The sequence below is a fragment of the Loxodonta africana genome, chromosome 12 (assembly GCF_030014295.1).
Source record: "Loxodonta africana isolate mLoxAfr1 chromosome 12, mLoxAfr1.hap2, whole genome shotgun sequence".
In the NCBI taxonomy this organism is placed as follows: domain Eukaryota; kingdom Metazoa; phylum Chordata; class Mammalia; order Proboscidea; family Elephantidae; genus Loxodonta; species Loxodonta africana.
In genome coordinates, this window is record NC_087353.1 from 104,954,434 (window position 1) to 104,977,511 (window position 23,078).

General features: G+C 45.5%; 1 protein-coding gene across 6 annotated transcripts in view; it reads left to right on the top strand.

Annotated features, from left to right (window-relative positions):
• The window catches only part of LOC100666198 (general transcription factor II-I repeat domain-containing protein 2-like), a 75,264-nt gene that overhangs the window by 35,184 nt on the left and 17,002 nt on the right, over positions 1–23,078 (top strand). For 4 of the 6 annotated variants that reach the window (XM_064296094.1, XM_064296090.1, XM_003416549.4 and 1 more), the window contains 8 exons: positions 2,151–2,270; positions 3,600–3,783; positions 4,374–4,402; positions 6,015–6,069; positions 6,436–6,479; positions 11,678–11,755; positions 20,915–20,971; positions 22,859–22,921. In XM_064296094.1, the coding sequence (XP_064152164.1) occupies positions 2,151–2,270; positions 3,600–3,783; positions 4,374–4,402; positions 6,015–6,069; positions 6,436–6,479; positions 11,678–11,755; positions 20,915–20,971; positions 22,859–22,921 (630 nt within the window). Of the gene's footprint in view, positions 1–2,073; positions 2,271–3,599; positions 3,784–4,373; positions 4,403–6,014; positions 6,070–6,435; positions 6,480–11,677; positions 11,756–20,914; positions 20,972–22,858; positions 22,922–23,078 lie in introns of all 6 variants that reach the window. The other 2 variants (XM_064296093.1, XM_064296091.1) reach the window with 2 other exon arrangements.

Consider the following 23,078-nt stretch of genomic DNA (forward strand, 5'->3'; position numbering starts at 1 on the left):
ATGTATTCAATTATGAAAGAAAAGGATAAAACAATTGGAAGAGAAACGAGCAGCACCAATGTATATGTCAGGAAGGGAGGGGATGGAAATTATGCAAAACCCAACAGATCTGTTTTTGAGTGGCTTCTTCAAGCCTCTGCCAAAAACGTTCCCATTTCAGGACCTATCCTGCAAGCAAAGGGGAGGGAAACGGAGACAGTTTTAAAAGTTGTTGGATTCTCAGCATCTAACAGGTAGCTTCAGAGCTGCAAAAACAAAAAACATGAAATCATTTACAGTGTAGCTTGTGGGAAGTCAGAAACGAGGTTGACAAAGGTGTTCAAAACTGGTTCACAAAATTAAAAGACGGTAAGAGGGTATGATCCTAGAGACATTGCAAACACTGATGAGACTTCTCTATTTTACAGGGCAAAGCCTAATAAGACCCTGAAAATGAAGGGGGCAAAATGCTCACAGGGTCGGTTTTCAAAAAAATGGCTTACTGTCCTCTTGACCATGTTTGGGGTTGGGACATTTGAAAAACCATGGGTAATGGGAAAGAGCCAGAAGCCATGGTGTTTCGAGAATATCAAAATTAATTAGCGTTCGGTAGAATGGAAATGGAATGAAAAGGCTTGGCCGATGGGAGGAATTTACGAAGAGTTTTTAGATAAACTCAGCAATAGCATGAAAAAACAAAATCAAAGCATCCTTTTTTTTGGTGTACAAAAGGAAACCGTTATGGAGCCTGATGGCATCATGCAGATTCAGGGCGCAATAAGTGACGTTTATGGTGGCGTTTCAGGAAATAGGGTCAGTGCTGCCTCTTCTATTGGTATCGACAAAGAAATTGTCACAGAAATGGACGCCATCAACCTGCAAGAAATTGTAGACTCACGACCTAAAGATGGTGTCAACCTACTGTTAGAAGAACCTGAGCCTTGAAGTCAAACACAGGCGTCAGCTCTGTGAAGGCTTTGAAGGAATTTGGAAGTTAAAGGAGACCAAGAGTTTTTGATAAGGCTACAGACCTAGAAATTTGTTTCAATAATTTTGTTGAAAACCAAAACAAACTAAACAGTTGATGTTAGGTGTTTTTATTAGAAAGTGAACTTTACCCATATCTTTGTTTGAATAATATATGCACATATCTGCACATAATTTGAATAAACATGCAAATTATAAAAAATGGGTTAGCTTCTTTTCTAGTCCTATAAAATGTGAAAGAAACACTTCGGGGTGTTTATGAGGTAGGATTCTTAATAGAGAGTGACAGAAAAGTGAGACTGCTCCCTGTCGAAGGCGGAAAACTTGTGAGACCCAGAGAAACAAGGCAGCCCTCTCAAGTTCTGGCTCCCACAGGTTTATCTGTATGAAACTTTTCCTGGTCAAATGACTGTGTGATTTCTGATTAATACAGTCAGTTTCTGAACTTTCGGAGTAGCTGTCGATGGCAGGGGAGGGACTTGAATGTGCGCAGTGGTGATCGTCTTCCTATGCAATTATTTTCAGCTGGATAGCTAATAAGATTTTGTTATAAAATAATTTCGTTTAAAACTTCCGGTATTTCCTGAACTGCCAAAACTACTGCCCTGAGGTAATCTTTAAACCTTAAACCAAAAATATCCCCTGAGGTCTTCCTTAAACCAAATGACAGATTAGCTTCATTAGTAAAGAACGTCTGCCTTGAGCTTTGTGCTCTTTTAAGAGCTGTCTGTGTGGGATCAAACTGACAACAGCAACTCAGAAGTTAGGTAAGAGGCTTAAGGACAATGGGTTTATTTTAATGGCGGAGGAATGATTCCAAAAAGGGGGCGAAGGGGTTGTACAGCTCCGTGACAGTGTCATCAGTGTCACTGAATTGTACACGGAGAAGTTACTGAATTGGTGTGTGTTCTGCTGTGTGCGCTCTCAACAGCAACAAACTTCTAATATTTCCCTGTGTGTTGAATTCTTTGTAGTTCTTTATCAATAGATTTATTCCAGGGGTGATCACCATCTCATATCATCCTGGTCATCGCAAATAAACCTTGTTTTCTTTTTAATTAAAAGATCTTGTTTCATGTATATTCCTTTTTTTCTTTTTCCTTTCAGTAGCAGAAACGTAGATTGGAGGAGGTGTCCGGTACAAATGGGCGGATACTGACTTTGTGCCGATCATCCCTTCACAGGCCTTGCTGGAGGGCTGCAGGAGGTGAAGCCTCTGGGCGCCGAGAACAGGCCGCAGGCCGTCTCGGGGGAGACAGAAATCCTCCGAAAAGCAGTCGAGGACTATTTCTGCTTTTGTTACGGTACCGTGCACCTTAGACCCTGATTCTCTAAAGAGCTGAGCGAGGGCAGGACAGTGTTGTGGATGGCTTTCCTGGTGAAAATAGTTATTTAAAATGTTTCTGATATTTTAAAACCCACATTCTCATAAAGTGGACATCCAGCTCTTAGGTACCAGATTAACGCTCTCCCAGAAGGCAGGTTGAGTTCGTCCAATCCATCAGGTCTTCCAGATTGATTGGACATCATCCCCTGCCTGCATTTTAGGGAGCCTCACACCAAGGCCAGTGGAGTTACTGAAGATGTCCCTTGTTGGTTCAGTCGCCATCCAACCCTGCCCCTCATCGGTCTGCCGGCCTGTGCTTTTCCACAGGAATTCAGAAAGGAATTAAAAAAAAAAATACCTACACAGTGCTCTTACCTACACAGAGCCAAGTGTTTTTAAGAGCTGTCTTCGTTGTTGTTTGTTGCCCTTGAGTCAGTTCCGACTGGTAGCCATCTTACGTATAACAGAACGAGACATGGCCCAGTCCTGTACCATCTTCATGGTCGCTGGTCTGTTTCAGTCCATTGTTGTGGCTATCGCGTCCGTCCGTATTTCATTGAGGGTTTCCCTGGCTTTCACTGACCTCCACTTTACTTGTAAAAGCTAGAGAACTAAGTAACTGTACAGGTGTTATATTTAATTACAGTATAAGCACCTTAGCATCTTAGTGCTTACTGCACCATTCCTGGACAGCTTGCCACATGTATGTGACCTGCAGGTCCCCGTGAGCATTTGACTTTGGGGACCCCCAGCAGAGGGTATCTTGGGTCTCAGGCTACACTTTTCTGTGAGAAATGGGGCTGCAGCACCTCAGGCCTTGTCAGCCAGTGCACAGAGACAGGCTGACATGACACCACATGTGGCTTGAGGCCACGTGGACTTCATAACTTTTTCCACAGGACTGTTGCCCTAACCTGTGCAGTATGATGCAGTGGCCATTAAGCTTGGGTGGAGATGCCCACCCTCTTTTGACTGCAGCCTAAGTGATCAGTGGGGGGGGCTCTTCTGCAGTTTTGGGTGTGCCGGGGCGATGCCTCAAACTATACAACCTACAAGAGAATGGGGGAAAGAACCTATTACTTTCCCCTTTTTGTGAATGTTTTAAAATGAAACAATGTATTAATTTTCTATTTTGACCCTTTGGTTAGGATTTTTATTAACTTTGGCTATAGAGGAATAAGAAATTTAAGTTTTCAATGTATCCTCGGAGCCAAATGTCACCACTGTTTTTTTTATACATTTAGTTAAGCTGACTGGTAGAGTTTAATGCTCACACCACTTAAAGACAGTTTGCCTCTTCTTCTAGGCAAAGCCTTAGGCACAACAGCGATGATACCTGTTCCCTATGAGAAGATGCTGAGACACCAGTCAGCCATGGTCGTGCAGGGGCTTCCGGAAGGAATCGCCTTTAAACACCCTGAGAATTATGACCTTGCAACCCTGAAACGGATTTTGGAGAACAAAGCAGGGATTTCTTTCATCATAAACAGGTGGCATGTTCAGTCCCCTCATAACAGTTCATTTAAAGACAGACTGGCAGCTTAATTTTAATTAGTTTCTTAACTACATCCTGTTAAATTTAGAAATTGGCTATTCAGGTATTTAGATAGATAGATAGCTGCCGTTGAGTTGACTCCAAGTCATGACAGTCTCACGTACAACAGAACAAAATGTTCCCAGGCCTGCGTCAGCCTCACAGTCACCAGCACGTTCAAGTCCAGTCTGTCTGATCAAGGGTCTCCATCACCCGCGATGGCCCTCTGGTTCACCAAACGTGACATCTTCCTCTAGTAATTCATCCCTCCTGATGACACGTCCAAAGCAAGCAAGTCAGACAGTGTTCTGCTGTGATCCACAGGGCTGCCACTGGCTGATTTTGGAAGCGGATCACCAGGCCTTTCTTTCTAGTCTGTCTTAGTCTGGAAGCTCCAGTGAAACCTGTGCACCATGGGTGACCCTGCTGGTGTTTGAAATGCCAGTGACAGAGCTTCCAGCATCACAGCAACACAGGGTGGATTCGGATGTTTAATATTATCTTTTTCAGTCTTCATGTTGGATAACAGTACTGCTTTTCTTACAGACCTTTCCTGGACCCAGCGGATCAGCGAGGTAAGTGAGACATCTACATGGTGGCCGCACTTAGTTGCTAAACCAGTTCTGCTCCCCTTAATTAAAATGCAAGCTTTGGTACATTCTAAAGCTTTTTATTCTTTGCATTCTCCTCATTGAGAAGACAACCCCTGACATTCCAGGGTGGGGGGTCATGACGTCTGTAGGGAACATGTAGTCCAGGGCAGACACCATGGATGCCAATGGCCTTTGTGTCCTCTGTGGGGGATGGTGACGCCCACCTTGCCCTTGTCCACAGGAGCGCGTGGATGCTGGGAGTCACCTTCTGGCCAAAAACTGCCAGCCACAGGCCAGGCGTTGTTGGGCTTGGTCGGGGATCTGGGATGTGTTCCAGTACCGTGCTTCTGGGACACGCACAGAACTGGGGTGGCCTATGGTGCTCTCGGGATGGCTGAGGAAGTGCCCAGAGTCCCCAGGGGAGGGGTCAGAATTGGTGAGAAGGGCTTCCAGGAGGAGTGGCCTCTGTGATAAGCAGGGTCTCAGCAGGCTGGTTCTCCTGGGAAGCCCACTCCAGGTGTGAGGCCGTGTGGAAGAGGCCGTGGGTGAGCCACCAGTGTTGAAAGCTTTAGGAAAAAAAGTAAAACCCAGAACCGCCTCACCATCTCTTTTAGTTATGATGAAAAAAAAACAAACCAAACTCATTGCCACTTAGTCGATTCCAACTCACAGTGACCCTATGGGACACAGTAGAACTGCCCCATAGGGTTGCCAAGGAGTGGCTGGTAGAGTCAAACTGCCGACCTTTTGATTAGTAGCCGAGCTTTTAACCACCGTGCCACCAGGGCTCCGATTATGATGAAGGGACAAAAAAGTACTTTTACCAGATGCATTTAGAGGTCTGCCTGTGCCCACTTCTTAACTTTCTGGAATTATTGCTCTGGAATGTGGTTGGAAACCTTGGTTCGTAGCTGTTCGTGAGAGACTGGGGCACAAGCAGGTGTCACAGTGAGCCCGTGCATTTGGAGTGACGAGATGGCTCAAGCGTGGGGCTGGCATGGTTCACAAGGAGCACGACCAGACATGGGGATGACACCACACCAGGGCTCCGTGCTTCTGCGCCACGGGCTTATCTCAGGCTGAGCTCACTCCTGGGCAACTGAGTATCCCCAGTGCTTTAGCACACAGTGGAGAGGGGGTTAGAGGAGGGGTGTGGCAGGTGACCCAGTGATTGTCATTCCCGATCCTTTGTGTCTTCTTGTAGAATAATAACAATAATGATAGTGATAATAGTGGCAGCCGACACTTAGCGAGTGCCTGCTACATACACAACAGGCACTGTGCTGAGCGCTTGGCCTGTGTTAATTAATCCTCACACAACCACCATTTTCAGATGAGGAAGCTGAGGCAAGGGCAGGTTTAGTAGCAAGGCTAGGATCCACACCCACGCCTTCTCGTCCCAGTCTGCTCTTCGCCCCACTCCCCATCCTGCCTCCCAGCATGGAGACTGGTGTCTTTCCCACTACTCTTCCACAGTGACCTAGAGCCAGGAGCCTGTTTTCTCGGTATGTGCATTCAGTTCATAGGCCTTTGGAATGTTAGTCCTGTTGCCAGGTGCTAAAGGAAACTCGTGTATGTCTTTATTCCTGCACAGGTAGTCACGTGACTGTAACAGATGCTGAAAGAGCAGCCAAATCGCCGGGCGAAAGGTAAAGCACACGTCCAGTGGCACTGAAGAATCAAATCCACGGCCAACAGAGAGAGTTAGTTTGTAGACTATGAAAAGGCGGCCTGGTGCCCTGTACCATTTCAAGAGCAACATGAAGGGCTAGTACACTACTCTTCCTTCTTGTGTTCCGTGTTCTTTATTCAAAAGGGTGTTCAGAGTTACAAAACCATGTCCGATAAACAACTTTAATTTTGGAACAGATCATTCAGACAGCTCATGTTAACGCTGAGGCAGTTCTGAGGAGGAATTTGACGGCCTGGGCAGCCAGGCCTTTGAACGCAGCGTGTCTGGTGCGTGTAGTTGCTCTCACCTGCCCATCGTGACCTGGGTTCCCTTCTCCTTTCAGTTGTGGCCCCATCAGAGTGAAAACTGAGCCCATGGAAATGTCTGGTATGTACTGATACTTTTAGAATCATGTATTTGGTAGGCTATCATTTGACCCTTTTGTTTTACTAAAAGAATGGGGACTAAGACACCTCAACTGGGGCCTTGCTAGCGGAAAATTATATTTTACTCAAATACCTAGAAAAGAACCTTCTAATTCAGGAAACACTAGGTACTAAGATATTGGAGTCTCCAGGTGGTGCAAACGGTTGACACACTTAGCTTCTAACCACAAGGTTGGAGGTTCGAGTCTACCCAGAGGTGCCTTGGAAGAAATGCCTGACGATTGACTTCTGAAAAGTCAACCACTGAAAACCCCGTGGAGCACAGCTCCACTCTGATCCACGTGGGGTCGCCATGAGTCGAAGTCGACTCGGCAGCAGCTGGTTTTTGTTAGTTAAGATGTTACCAGGTAGATACATTTGTGGAAGAAATATTACTTTAATCATGTTTAAATTAGGACCTGAGTGAGAAATGAGTAAAAAGTCTTATATGCTCATTTGGAATTTTAACTTGATTTACTGATACAGCAGGATTTTCATTTTTAGCTATGTCTTATTTTATGGCTTCCTTACAGTTTTCTGTTATTTCTTGAAGTCCTACAGTATGTGTACATTATTATGAAAACCTATTGTGGGGAGTCCCTCCTCGTGGGTGAGGGTAGCTGGCCTCCATCCCTGCCTGTCCCCACTCCACAAAAAAAGAAAAATGGCGTTAATTAGAGCAAAGATACTAAAAGGTTAAGAGTAGAAAAAAAATTTAAAGAGCCAAATGTTCAACCAAGGGATGAGAAAATATTAAAAGCATTAAAAATGAAAGGTTGGAAAATTTTAAATAAGTACATAAAAAACTGAAACTCAAAAAGATAAAAATGAATACAAACTGGCTGTAAGAAGGTAAAACTAGAATTTAATCATGCTTATGAAAAACTGGCAACCAATTGCTGTCAAGTTGCTTCCTGCTGATGGCAACCCATGTGTGGTGCAGAAGAACTATGTTGCATAGGGTTTTCAGTGACTGGTTTTTCAAAAATACACTGCCAGGCCTTTCTTCTGAGGTGCCTCTGGGGGCATTCGAATCTCCAACCTTTTTGGTTAGCAGCTGAACGCGTTAACTGTTTGCAACACCTAGGGACTCAAAGCAACCTAGAAATATGAAATACACAGTTCAAAATATAGTTAAAATTAAATCCATGAGTATCTGAAAGAACAATATTAGTGTTAAGGGAAAAAGAAATGGAAAAAGGGAAAATAGCAACTTAAGTGAGAGTGAAACGGAAGGCTGACCACCAGCTTCCCTAAATCAGTCGAGACATGATTCCTGCCCCCCTTCTGGAGCGGCTTCACGTTTGCCCTTCTGCCTCTGGAACCCCTTGGCCCGGAGGCCTTAGGAGGACCCGCAGGAGGGGAGCCGGGGGCGTGGAGCAGACTGGTCCCCTGGCGGGGGGAGCAGGGGGCGTGGAGCAGACTGGTCTCCTGGCGGGGGGAGCAGGGGGCGTGGAGCAGACTAGTCTCCTGGGGAGGGGGGGAGCAGGGGGCGTGGAGCAGACTGGCCTCCTGGCGGGGGGAGCAGGGGGCGTGGAGCAGACTAGTCTCCTGGGGAGGGGGGGGGAGCAGGGGGCGTGGAGCAGACTAGTCTCCTGTCGGGGGAGCCGGGGATGTGGAGCAGACTGGTCTCCTGGCGGGGGGAGCCGGGGGCGTGGAGCCGACTGGTCCCCTGGTGGGGGGAGCAGGGGGCGTGGAGCAGACTGGCCTCCTGGCGGGGGGAGCAGGGGGCGTGGAGCAGACGGGTCTCCTGGCGGGGGGAGCAGGGGGCGTGGAGCAGACTAGTCTCCTGGGGAGGGGGGGAGCAGGGGGCGTGGAGCAGACTGGCCTCCTGGCAGGGGGAGCAGGGGGCGTGGAGCAGACTAGTCTCCTGGGGGGGGGGAGCAGGGGGCGTGGAGCAGACTGGTCTCCTGGCGGGGGGAGCAGGGGGCGTGGAGCAGACTAGTCTCCTGTCGGGGGAGCCGGGGATGTGGAGCAGACTGGTCTCCTGGCGGGGGGAGCCGGGGGCGTGGAGCCGACTGGTCCCCTGGTGGGGGGAGCAGGGGGCGTGGAGCAGACTGGTCTCCTGGGGAGGGGGGGAGCAGGGGGCGTGGAGCAGACTAGTCTCCTGGGGAGGGGGGGAGCAGGGGGCATGGAGCAGACTGGTCTCCTGGCGGGGGGAGCAGGGGGCGTGGAGCAGATTGGTCTCCTGGCGGGGGGAGCAGGGGGCGTGGAGCAGACTAGTCTGGCGGGGCGGGGGGGGGGGGGCTTTCACACCTGCCATGCTGCCCTAGAACATGGATGCTTTTTTGAGTTGGTCTCTTTCCCACAGATGAGTCCGACACTCCTCCTCTGTCATCCCCAAGGGACCCTCCTTGTGTCCCTCACACCCACCTGTTAGCATGTCCGCATGGAAGCGCCATCTCAAATGACAGAGTCTTGAAAAAATGGCGCCTGTTCGTTTTTCCGTGGTTCTGAGTAAAACCAGCACCAGGTAATGGGAAGAAGCAAGCCAAGAATTGCAGCTGTGTAGAGTTTAGCTGTAGGATCTTCATCTTGTCCACAGACATGCCTGCCTTAAACTCTTACCAGTTTAATTTTAGCCCCAAAGGCTTTTCAAGACTCAAGTATATCCTGCCTGTGTCTTGGGTAGTCACAAGAGAATGTAAAACCCCCAAGCTGCAGGCTCTTCTGAGTAACTGGGAAGCCAGTGAGGTGGTGTGAGGAGTTATGAGTCTCTCGGGGGGCCGTTTGTGGACCCCACAGACCCACGGCTTCCCCTTTCCTCACCAGCTGTTGGGGCGGGTGTTTCTTATCCCCCCGTAAAATAGGCCTCCTTTGTTGAGGGCTCTCTTAGGAGATGTGTCTCAGTGTGGACAAAGCTACGCTTCCCATTGGGTGACTTTCCAAAGTGGGTGTCATGGAATAGTATAAAAGTTACACATGCTTGAAATTAAAAAAACTCCAGACTAGAGGTCCAGGTGGTGATGAGTGAGATGGCCTTTGCCTTTCACTCTCTCCTCTCAAAAGTCCACCCAGACTCTGCCTGCACACCCAGGCCCTGTGCACTGGGGGGGCAACGGTGCAGCCGTCTGGTGAGAGTTCTTTCAGGTCGTTTGTAGACAAGCACATGGATAACATTTGTCTCTTTTATGCGTAATAGGCCTCTCTGTCAATTTTCCACTCATCTTTTTCATGAGATTACCTTCTTGTCCCATAATTCTAAGCAATTTCCTCTACTTAATCTTTATTTCATGAGTATGGCCATCAGCCGTGTCCATTCTGTCCCTCAGTTCTTATGCCGAATTTTTCCTTTTGGCAGCTACCCTTTTACACACTGTCCTCACGCCACAGAGCTGTGAGAAGTTTCAGGAGACGCCTGAGAACTTGTGAATTAGTGCTCACGGTGAATCCCGAACTACGCCACGATTTTTGCTTTTACTATTTATCTTAGTTACTTAGTGCTACTATGACAGAAATACCACAAGTGGGTGGCTTAAACAAACATTTATTTTCTCACAGTTGAGGAGGTTAGAAGTCTGCGTTCAGAGTGCCAGCTCCAGGGGAAGGCTCTCTCTCTCTGTGTCGGCCCTAGAGGAAGGTCCTTGCCTCTTTTTAGCTTCTGCTCCTGGGCAATCTTGATGTGGCTTGGCATCTCTCTCTCCATCTCTGCTCAGCTTGCGTGTTTAATCTCTTCTTTATCTCAAAGTAAATTGACTCAAAATACACCCTACACTAACCCTTCCTCCTTAACGTAATAAAGACACCCATTTCCAAATGGAATTTTAACCACTTTTTTTATACCACAGGTATAGAGATTAGGATTTACAACACATATTTTGGGGGGACATAATTCAATCCTTAACGCTATTAACATTAATGGATAAATTATATGTAAAGTTTTTATCAGTTATCTGTTGCTGTATAAAACCCCATACCCATTGCCGTCAAGTCGATTCCGACTCATAGCGACCCTATAGGACAGAGTGGAACTACCCCATAGGGTTTCCAAGGAGTGGCTGGTGGATTCAAACTGCCAACCTTTTGGTTAGCAGTTGTAGCTCTAACCACTGCACTGCCAGCGCTCCAGTGTATAAAAACCCAAAACCCCAAATTTAAGGGCTTATAACAATGATGCTTTTTCACAATCCTGTGGGTGGTCTGGGCCAGCTTGGCTGGGCTGCGTGGCCGTCCTGCGGGCTCACTCCCCTTGTGGCCTCATCCTCTGGGAGGCTGGCCCAGGCCTATTCCCATGGCGATGAGCTTCCAAAAGCAGCCAGCATCCTTCAAGCTCCCGCCTCCATCCCATTAGCTGACGTCCCGTTGACCAAAGCAAGTCACAGGGCCAGGCCCAGCTTCCAAGGGTGGGGAAGTAGACACCACCCCCAGAAGAGGGTTTGCGGGAAAGCCACGTTGCACAGGGGCACATGTCCTGCGATGGGAGAAACCCATGGCTTATTTTCGCAGCCTTCACTCTTCCCTTTCGGGAGCTTTTGGTTTTACTGAGGTAGTTTCCCCAGGCTTTGAAATCATTTCATTTCATTTCATTACAGAAGAACACGTTACAGTATTTCAGGTAAATGCATGTGTACATTCAGCCATCTCGGGAGGGAAAGATTCCCAAATCTGGGACCAGGCCTGGGAACTGGAACCCTCCCTCTCTCTCCCTTCCTCTGTTTCTCCCTGTCCTTCCTCCCTTCTTTCCTTCTCTACAACGTCCACAGTATGTTCTGTGAAGTAGGACGTTATGTGATTTGGACAGTGTGTGAACACCGTATTGTTTTCTGAGGCAAATACCTGCCCTCAGCAGTTTGCGGCACCGTTATACCTGGCTGCGCTATCGCTTTGTGCCCAGAAGACACAAGACCCCTGTGCTGCCCAGAGAGCTGTTGCGTTCGCTACATCTGGTTATGTCTGGTACATCCCACTCGTCGATCGGGATTTCTGAGTTCTCTTATAACCTGATGGGACCACGGACATACACACGGTCAGACGTTGCCCGAATGGATGTTAGGTAGCGCGTGGCTGTGTTGATAAACCAAAGTTGTTCAAAGCCAGTGAACTACAAGCTCTTCTGCTGATCTGTAATCAGAACAGACCTGGAGGTTCTGTCAGCTGGTGGTGTTTCTGTTGGTGCGTTTGACCTGACATATCATTTTATGGTTTCCCCTGCATCCCCAGGAATTTCCCTGAAGGCAGCAGCGGTGTCAGTCAAGAAAGAATCAGAAGATGCTAATTACTATCAGTGTAATTTACAAGGTAACGCTGCTTTATAGTCATTTTCTTCTCCAAAAGCTGTGTGTGATGGAAAGTTTTATTTACCACCCATCAAAAAACAGGTGGAGAGTAATAAAGATTTTGTGTATTTTTGCCTAGCATCTAGCATACTGCCATTTAGAATAAACAGTTTTAAAATCAGATTCTGTTTAGCCTGGTCCCATATGCTCTTGGGCAAACGTGAATCTCTATATTTCCTGGTGCATTTTACTTGAGTTTGTCTATTAGATAATCTTATTTCGTGTGTTCTGAAATATTTCGCCCTTACCTTCTCCTAGCTAGTTCCTGTCCAGCTTGCCCCCTCTGTTGCTGGGAAATACTAAAAGGTAAAAGAGGTGGAGATAAGAGCCAAGAAATTCATGACAGTCACCTTCATGACAGTCACCTCATTGTCACCATGCAAGTTAAACAGGGAGCGGACGACAACTCCTACCAGATACACAGGCTTTTAAAGTGTGGCATGGGCAGTGGTCATGCGATTTCGTGGCTCCCGGCCCCCCCCAACACACACAGAACCAGTGTCCTTTTGGGCACCAGCTGTCATTCTTTTGACCCTTGTACGGCTCGCAGACCCTTCCGCCATCCTTGAGAAAAGCTGCGAAGGTGGGCAGTGCAGGGAAGACTGGCAGTTTGTCCAGTGTTGGCTGCTTCCTGCAAAATCTGAACTTTGAAATTTTCCTACAGCATTAGGTAGCTCTGTAAGGTTTTTGTTTTTTACTTCTGCTTGTTTTGTTTTTAAATTTTATTGTGATAAAATACATCGAAGGCCCTCTGGGTGACACAAACAGTTAGGTGCTCTCAACTACAAGGTTGGCGGTTGGAGCCCACCTCTTGGCACCGGGGGGCACAGGCCTGGTGCTCTGCTTCTGAGAGGTCACAGCCTTGAAAACCCTATGGGGCAATGCTACTCTGCACACACACCAACAAATCCATGCAGCAGGAAGTTTGCCATCCTAACCGTTCTCCAGCGTACATTTCATTCAGTATTTTCACAGTGTGGCCCAACTTGCACCATTATCAACCTCCAGGGTGTTTTCATCACCCCCTGCAGAAGCTCAGACTGTCAGCAGTTACTCCCCGCTGTCCCCGCCCAGCCCTGCATCGCGTCTTTCTGTCTCTCTGAATTTGCTCCATACGCTTTTACCAAGAAACTTTTTTCATAAAATCTAAAGGCAGCGACCAGTGAGTATTTCTGTTGTCATGGCTTTGCCCTGGACCATGCCCTCCCACCCTGCCCAGCCCAAGGGTATCCCTTGTGACCAGTCTCCTTTCTGGTTAGGGGTTCCCATCTCAGTTCACCCCACTATTAGAACTGCTCTTTGACAACTGGGGTCTGCCCATGTCCCTCCCCTGCCCACACACCATCTGTGGCTCCCCAGTACGTGTAGAGCCCCAGTTCACTCCAGCATTCCTACCCCTCTTTCCTCCTCCCTCCTCTACCGTCCCCCTCGCCTCCTCACTCACTCGTCCGCCTCCTCGCACCCTCACTCTTCTGATACACACTGTCCACTGTCCAGTGTGATTCCTTAAACTGGTCCCGATCCTCCCTCCACTGGGTTTTTTTTTTTAATATTTTACTGAGTTTTTGGTGAAAATTTACATAGCAAATTAGATTCCCATTTAGCTATTTCTGATACGTATTATTCAGTGACATGGTTACATTTTCCACGTTGTGTCCACATTCTCATTATTTCTGTTCTAGTTCTGCTTCCCTTAACCCAGCTTCCCTGTTCACCTCCCCCTCGCCGCCGCCCCACATTCTCATCTTTGCTTTAGAGTAAATGTTGACTGTTTGGTCTCATAGATGATTTTTGTTGTTGTTTGAATTAAAAGAAGCGCAAGACTCACAGATGATAATGTTTATTTTATGAGTCAATCTGTTATTTAGCTGAAAGGTGACCTCTGGGAGTAGTTTCGGTACAAAGTTTAAAGAGTATCTCAGGGCAGTAGTCTTGGGGGTTCATCTAGCCTCTGCTGGTCTAGTAAATCTAAGTCTGGCCTTTTTTGAAGAAATTGAGTTTTGTTTTACAATTTTGTCCCGCTCCACCTGGGACCATCTCTTGTGGCCCTGGTCAGAACGGTTGATGATGATTGCCAGGCAGCATCTAGTTCTTTGGGTCTCAGGATAGGTGAGGCTGTGATCTGTGTAGGCGGTTGGCCCTGTAGACTAGTTTCTTGAGTCTTTGGTTTCCTTCTTTCTTTTTTCCAACCAGTAGTTGTATCTTAGAGGGCTGCTCACAAGCTTATAAGACCCCAGACGCTACTTACCAACCTAAGATGTAAAACAAAGTCTTTATAGGCTGTGTTGTACCAGTTGACTGAGATGTCTATGAAACTGTGGTCCTGACCTTCAAACCCAGTAAACCAATCCTGTGAGGTGTTTGGTGATGTCTGGGAGGTATTCGTGACTGTGCCCCCCATGTTCTTTATTATGCATATGAATATGTGTGTAGCACACACAGACATGTATATTGCTGTGCCTACAGGTACCCTGACATATGCTCATGTATATACAGACATAACCTTTCTGTACTCACGCATGCAGAAGTATCTACCTGTGTAACCGCTCACGTATTTTTTGGTTATAACTGCTGTTGCCAAATTGTATATGTTACAGCATGTCTTAGTCGTCTAGTGCTGCTGTAACAGAAATACCACAAGTGGATGGTTTTAACAAAGAGTTTATTTTCTCATAGTAAAGTTGGCTCAAAGCCCTAATTCAGGGTGTCAGCTCCAGGGGAAGGCTTTCTGTCTCTGTCGGCTCTGGAGGAAGGTCTTTCTCATCAATTTTCCCCTAGACTAGGAGCTTCTCTGTGCAGGAACCCTGGGTCTAAAGGACATGCTCTGTTCCCGGTGCTGCTTTCTTGGTGGTATGAGGTCCCCCACTCTCTACTTGCCTCCCTTTTTGTCTCTTGAGAGATAAAAGGTGGTGCAGGCCACACCCCAGGGAAACTCCCTTTAGGCTGAATCAGAGATGTGACCTGGGTAAGGGTGGTGGTATAATCCCACCCTAATTCTCTTTAACATAAAATTACAGTTAGAAAATGGAGGACAACCACAGAATACTGGGAATCATGGCTTAACCAAGTTGATATGCACATTTTGGGGGAACACAGTTCAATTCATGACACAGCATTTACCAGTAATGCCCCTTATTCTTGTGTGTTTCTTAGTGTCGTCATTTCCCTTGTTAAGTTGTGCTCACTTCACCCACATGCAGTGTTTCCTTTCCCATCACCACAACTGACAGGTGTCAACTGTCTAGAGAGTGGTTCCCCCTCTATCCCCCTCCTGTCCCTGGTAACTACCAAAGGACATTGATTTCTGTATATATACCTATTTTTGTCTTTTTATGAAAGTGGGATCATACAGTATTTGTCCTTTTAGGCTTGATTTATTTCACTCAGCATAATGTCCTCCAGATTCATCCATGTTATGTTTTGTGACTCATTTTTCTTTATTGTTGAGTAGTATTCCATTCTATGTAAGTACCACGATTTGTTTATCCATTCATCTGTTGATGGACACTTCGGTTGCGTCCATCTTCTGCTACCGTGAGCACTGCTGCAGTGAGCATGAGTGTGTATATGTCTATTAGTGTGATGGCTCTTATTTCTCTAGGATGTATTCCTAGGAGTGGAATTGCTAGATCCTATGGTATTTCTATTTCTGGCTTTTTGAGGAAGTACCATACCGTTTTCCATAGCAGTTGTACCATTTTACAATTCCACCAGCAGTGGATAAGAGTTCCCATCTCCCCGTACCCCTCCCAGCATTTGTTGTTCTCTCTCTTTTTTTTAAATCAGTGCCATTTTTGTAGGGGTGAGGTGGAATCTCATCGTGGTTTTGATTTGCGTCTCTTTTTTTTTAATGGCCAGTGATGCACTGGGGTTTCTATACGCTGACCCCTCTGTGCAGATGCCTTCAGACTCTGCAGACTTCGAGTGAAATTCCGCCTTGGGTACGTTCTGGCCACGGGCAGTGTCTCAGTGCCTGCGGAGCCTCCTCAGAGCTCCAGCTGCACAGTGTCTGCTGTAGCCTGGTGTTCACTGAAGCCCGCTGTGGACTGTGAGAGCGCCTCGCGGAGACGCTGCCTCTTCCTCAGGGGCTTTGTGCGCACAGGCCCTCGCAGGTGTCCCTCACCCAGAGCCAGCATGCCCTCTATAAAGTCCTGTTGTTCTGAAAAAGTACTTAGAATAACACTACATCTTGACTCCCAGAGGATACATTTCTGAACTGAAACAACCTTGGCGACAGTCAGGATGTGTACATTTGGGGATGGAGTTCTTGTCAACTGTGCTCCCAGAGGCAGCAGGGAACAAAGAAGTGATTACACAGGCATACCTGCGGTTGTTAACGTTTTTCAGAAAGAATTACATTATTTTAAGAAAAAGTACTTAGGTTAAATGTGTAATTACTGATCTTTGTGTGCTTGGCTTGGAAATGACAGCAGTATTCAAGATACGCTCTCTGTAGGACTCTGGAAGCTGAGCAGCTTCCTTCTTGATACCAAAGCAGGTAAAATTGTTCGACATCTTAGACCATTCCGGGGCACTGAATGTTTCTGTAACCATTTAGGTTAAATACTCAAATACTTAAGTACTAGTATTGGTGTCTTCATATATTCTTTAAGCAAGGGAGAACTTTTAAAGTCCATTGTCGAGTCAGCCTCGATTCATGGTGACCCTGTGCGCAATGGAACAAAACGCTGCCCGGTCCTGCGCCATACCCAGGATCAGTTGCAGATCAGGCCGTTGGGGTCCACCGGGTTTTCTTCCTAGTCCGTCTTAGTCTGGAGGCCCCACTGAAACCTGTCCAGTATCATCACAGCACATAAACCTTTACCAACAGACAGGTGGAGACAGTGCATGAGGTACGTTGGCTGGGAATTGAACCTGGGTCTCCCCCGTAGAAAGTGAGAGCTCTACCACTGAAAAATCCATAAAGCTAACACATGTGAAAAGCTCAGAAAGGTGCCTGGTGCTTGGGGGGCACCCAGTGATGTCAGCTGAGGTTCCACAGAGCTCAGAAGCCCGATCCTCGCCTGCCTCCAGAACCTCAGCCTCTGTGTGCAGGACAAACCTCTCAGGACCCCCTGCCCCCATCCAGCCCACACACCTAGGCCCAAGGGGAGCCCCCAGAACCCCCATGAGTCCTCTGACCCCCATGGCCAGTGCTCCCGGGGCTGGAGGGTGCACAGTACAAGCTTTGGCAAGACGCATTTTGCCTGGGCTAACCCGAGGTGCACGGACTGAGGAATGTCAGGACCGTTCAGGTTTCCTTCTGGATGACATGATTTGGGGAAGGAGTCTTTCAGGCAGAGGGAAAAACGGATGCAAAGGCCCAGGAGGTGCACGGACTGAGGAATGTCAGGACCGTTCAGGTTTCCTTCTGGATGACATGATTTGGGGAAGGAGTCTTTTCAGGCAGAGGGAAAAACGGATGCAAAGGCCCAGGCCAAGCAACGAAGGTTGTCTTCCTCACCTCCTGTCACTCTACACTCATTCTTCTGCCTCCCTCTTCCCCACCTGAAGGAGCCTTGTGGTTACACTGTGGTGACCCCATGACGCAGGGCAGCCTTCTTGGCTTAAGGTCAACTGATGATCAACCTCAATCCCACTTTGCCTCATAACACAGAATATGTTACAGGTCATGGACATCTTCGGGGGCCATTACACTGTCTGCCAAAAACCCAGTGAGTAATTTATGCCAATAAATTAAGTAAACCTAGATGAAATGGACAAACTCCTAGAAAAAAACAAACTATAGAAAATGACTCAAGAAGAAATCAAAAATTTGAATAGACACGTAACAAGTGAAAAGATTGAATCAATAATCAAAAAACTTCCCACAATAGAAAACCCAGGACCAGATGGCTTCACTGGTGAATTATCAAACTTCTAAAGAATTAACACCAGTCCTTCACAAACTCTTCTAAAAAACAGAAGATGGGGGAACTATTCTCCATTTGTGTTATATGGCAAATATTACCATGATACCAAAACCAGAAAAAGATACCATAGGAAAACTACAGACTATACAGATAACTATCCTTATGAATATAGACAAAAATCGTCAACAAAATACTAGAAAATCGAATTCAGCAGCATATATAAAGGATTATGCCCCTGACCAAGTGGGATTTATCCCAGGGATGCAAGGCTGGTTCAACATACAAAAATCAATCACTATAATACACCTTATTAATAAAGGACAAAAACCTCTTGATCATCTTAATAGACACAGAAAAAGCATTTGACAAAACCCAACCCCCTTCCATGATAAAAACACTCAGTGACCTAGGAATAGAAGGAATAAAGGACATCCACAAAAATTCTACAACTGATGTCATACTTAAAGCTAAAAGACTGGAAACTTTCTGCTTAAGATCAGGAACAAACGAGGGTGTCCAGGCTCACCACTTTTGACTCGATATTATACTGGAGGTTCTAGCCACATACATGTACAAAAATAAATTCAGTTCCTGTAAACTAGAAATGAGCAATTTGAAAATAAGAAAACATTGAGATCCATCACTTCCACCATGTTGCACCGCCTTCACACTGTCCATTTCCAAACTTTGCGTGTCACCCCAAACGGAAACTCAGTGTGCCTTCAGCGGCAACTCCCATTTCCCATGGAATGATTGCTTTTTTTGTTTTTTTATATTGTACACACAACATAAAATTTACCGTTTTAACAATTTTAAAGTGTAACATTCAGCGATATTTAGTATGCTCACGGTGTTATATAACCATTACACTCCCTGGCTCTAGAACATTTGGCAGTGTCCCGGAAGGAAGCCCCTTGCCCACTAAGTAGTCACTCTCCTCCCCGCCACCAGCCAACCAGGTCCTGTGGTAGTTCTCTGTTTAACGTTTTATGGACCGTGCAACTGTTTTCCACGCAGCGGTGGAGCTGCTTTTGAAAACAGTTTGGCGGTTCCTCAGAAAGTTGAGTTACCACGTGAGCCAGCAGTTCCGTTCCTAGATATATACCCAGGAGAACTAAAAACATATGTCCACACAAAGACTTGTACATTGTTTACAATAGCCAGAGAGATGAAACAACCCAAATGTCCATCGACTGATGAATGGATCCAATATTTTATTGTAGTGGTTACAAAACGACAGTTTTCCGACCCCACACTCCTCTGCAGGTGACAGTTACCGTCTGGCGTTTTGTGGTCAGCAACAGATGCCTTTTTGCAGTTGGTCTGCTCAAATCGGGATCCCAGCAAAGCCCACACATTGCATTTGGTTGATAGATCTCTTAAGTCGTTTTTACTATAAAACAGGTTTCTTTCCATCTTTTTGTTTTTTTTTTTTTTTTTCTTGCCAGAATCATCAGTGGGTGCTAGATCTACAGAATTTTAGATAAGGAGCAGAATATTTGCATGATTTAAAAGTTTCTCCCCACAGCCTGCTTGTTAGTTGCAAGAGAGGAAAAAAGCAATAATTACACAGTGGAAAAGCCAGACAGCACTTTGCCCAGGTGGTAAGAATTAACACCACCAGGTGAGACATTCTGAGGAGGACACAGTGTATGTCTGGCATCTTCTCTCCCAGGACGCAAAAGCTGAATCATAGCGATGCCTCGAACACACCCCAGATGAGGAGCATGCTCGTGGGGGGGAAGGGCAAGGAGGGGTCTTATTCTTCAAAAATGTCAGTGCTACAAGAGACAAAGAAAGACTGTATAGAAATTGTTGAACGGGAACCTAAACTGCTGTGTAAACCTTCACCGAAAACACAATGAACTATTAGAGACAAAGACTCTGCAGCTGCTCCGGATTAAAGGAGACTAAAGGGACGTGACAACTAAGTACAACTGCTGACCTCAGACTGCTTCCTGTGGTGGGGTGGGGGCTATAAAGGGCAGTTAGGGCGGTAGCCTACAAAATTGGCTTATGAATGTGTAGTGGTAGAATAGGTAAAAGTATGATATCAAAGTTCTTGATTTCTGTAACTTGACTGTGACTGTAAGAGAATGTCGTTATTAAGAAATAGTCACTGAAGTATTTAGGGGAAAAGGACTACGAGGTATGTAATTTTCCCCCAAATCGTTCAGAAAAAGAAAAAACATGTATATATACGTCTCTGTCTTGATAGGGAATGAGTGATAAACGGGGTCAAATGTTAATGACGTGATTTGGATAAGGGTGTCTGGATCTTCTTTTACTATTTTTACTTTGCAATTTTTCTCTTAAGTTTAAAATTATTTTCAATTTTTTTTTAAAGATATTAGACAATTGGAGAAATTTGAACAATGGCTAAGTATCAAAACCTGTTGCCATCGAGTCGATTCCGACTCATAGTGACCCTACAGGACAGAGTAGAACTGTCCCATAGGGTGTCCAAGGAGCAACTGGTGGATTCAAACTGCGGACCTTTTGGTTAGCAGCTGAATACTGTCACCACCGCGCCACCAGGCTAGGTGATAAATATTATTGTTAATTTGTGGGGGGGGGGGCGGGCGGTAATCATGATAGAAGGAGCCCTGGTGGTGCCGAAGTCACAGCATTCAGCTGCTGACTGAAAGTTTGGTGGTTCAGACCCACAAGCCGGCCTCACCCTGCTCCCTGCAGTGGCTTCCTTCTGTAGTTAATTCTGCTCTGAACTGTAGAGTTGCTGTGGGTCAGAATTGACCCTACGGCAGTGGGTTTTGGTTTTCTAACTGTGATATTGTGGTGATGTTAAAGAGAAAGTCCTTACCTCTTAGCTAGACACACTGAGGTAGTTGCTTATTTAATCCTATGATTTCTAGAATTTACTTTAAATCACCAGTGGGGGTGGAGGGGTGGGCACAGATGAAGCAGGATTCTGGGAGTTGATTGTTGGCACTGGGTATGGACATGTGGGCTTCATTACACGATCTCTCTGTTCTTGTGTCTGTTGGAAATTTCCAAAGTAAAAATAAAATTAAAAAGCTGAAGAGTAAAGAAAGGAATCAGATCATTTGTTTGAATTTTATTTCAAAGAGTCAAAGTATTTCATTTGTATTCCTGTATGGGTCTTGAATTGTTTGCACTGTATTCAGTGGTTTCTTTTTTGTATGTATTTGTGTTTTTTATATTTTTATGTGTTTGTATATATATGTATGTATATTTGTAACTCTAGACACTGTTTCTTTTCATTTCAGGAAGCCGTCATTCTTCCTCCAGCAGTGACGTGATAGAAATGGAGTTACCAATGGAAGGTTAGAAAAACGAGACATTTTACTACATGTTTTTTGGTTTACAGTATTTTGCAGAGAACACACTCTTTTAAACACCCGTTTGAATAAAGAAGGTGGTTTGCCGGTGTGCCTTGTTGTAGAAGTGGCTGCATCCTTGTGTTAAGCTGCGCTACTGAGGGTCTCCTACTCTGACTGTCCTGGTCTGTAAGCGATACTACAGAAAGAGCCTGGGTGCAGAAGTTAGGTGCTCATTTTGCCTCTTGGGTGTGGCATATGAAAATTCTTCTGGACAGACTGGAATAGTATTTTAGGAAATTCTTGAATCAGAAGTGAAATTTGATAGTACTTTCTGCCCATGCACGTCTAGATCTTAAGCGCCCTGTTTAAGGCCTGAGCTCTTAAGGTGGTTGATTTGTCCAACGTCTCCAAATCTGGAGGCCTGAAACACCAGTGTCAATTCACAGGCAAGATTATTCTGCCTTCAGGAATTGTATATTTTAGCACCAAAGCCATTTTGTGTTTTTCTTGAAGTCAGGAATGTTCTCCAGAGAGCTGGTTTGCGGTTGTCTTTTTTTTTAGTAGCTTTTCTGGTTTGGGGGTTGGAGTTTTCTGTTGGGGAGGAGGGGTCTAACTGCCTCCTGACGATTCATGCAGTTCTCTGACCCAGGAGAATTTTGATAGAATGCACCCAAAGGAGGAGATTCTTCCGTGACAGAACCCAGTTTGACAATTGTTGATTCACTCAGAAAATTAGGTATCTTGAACTTAATTGCCTGAAGCCAAGAAAGCAAGTTGACTCTGTGATTACATAACTTCCTTTTACTTTTTGTTTGTTTTCTTTTTCTTAAACTCCATCTTTGACCTTCTTTGAGTCAGGTGGGAATAAATCTTTTCAAGTTCAGTTTGAATTTGTTTCTCTTTCAAACCATTTTACTTTCCTTTGTTAGAGCTTATTAAGATATTGATTCCCTGGTCTTTTTTTTTTTTTTAATATATAAATGGATAGGTAGTATTTAGAAAAAAAGATGACCTCCGTAGAAGGCAGTTGTAGAAATGGTGTTCAATAGAGACTCAGAATTATTTCATTGGATACTGGCCTTCGAAGTACTTGGTTTTCGAAGAGATTTTTATTATCATAGTACAGTGGCAAGTCCGTTTATAATAGAGCTGAATTAGTTTGGGTGTTGTTGTGTTGTTTTAACTTTTTATTTTGAAAGAAGTATCAATTCGCAGGAAGTTGCAAAAAAATAGAGAGGTCCCATGTACCTTTGCCTAGGTTTCTCCAAAGGTTGGCCTTAGCGAACACAACCACAGTACAAGATCAAAGCAGCAAATGTGAGCTCTAGTCTTTCTTCCTTACTTACAATTAATCTTTGGTAATTAAACCTTTTTTTTTTTAAAGTGAGCGAGAGCGGGGTGAGGTGACCTCCAGCCAGGCAGGGGTCTGTTTCTCTCCTCCTTAGGATTTGTTTGTATCTTCTGTCCGAATACAGAACTGAATATGTGTGTCATAATCTTTGTCCAGCAGAAAGGATAACATATGAGTCACCCTGGGGTTGCCAACAGGAAGAGAGGAGAACTATTAACCAAAGCAAATGACTTTTTATCCTAGTAATTCCTGATGACACCAGGAAAACACTACGACCACATGAACCCTGTTACCCTAAATAGAAGGATATTCTGTGCCCATTACTGTGGGTGACTCTGCTTTGTTCAACAATATCTGAATGTTTCTCATCTTATCTCTTTTTAAAATTAAACATTATTTTTACATTTATTAAGTATGAAGTATACTTAAAATGCTAGTTAACTTTAGAATAAGCTACTTTTTTGGTATAAGCCATAAAATGTTGGAATGTGAGAAGAATACTTAATAATGAATGTCATTTTAGAAATTTTTTTTTAAAGATTCTACTCAGCTTGTCCCTTCAGAAACAAGTGAAGAGGCTGAAGCTGAGGTGAAGGTTGAAGGTGAGTTTCCTGGCCACATTCACGTTGCTCAGTGTGGTTTTCATCCTTTCCAAAAGGATCACTGTAGGGGAAACTGAAATATGTGTGTGTGTAACTGACGAGTCTCTGGGTGCTCCAAATGGTTGACATACTTGGTTGCTAACCAAAAGGTTGGAAG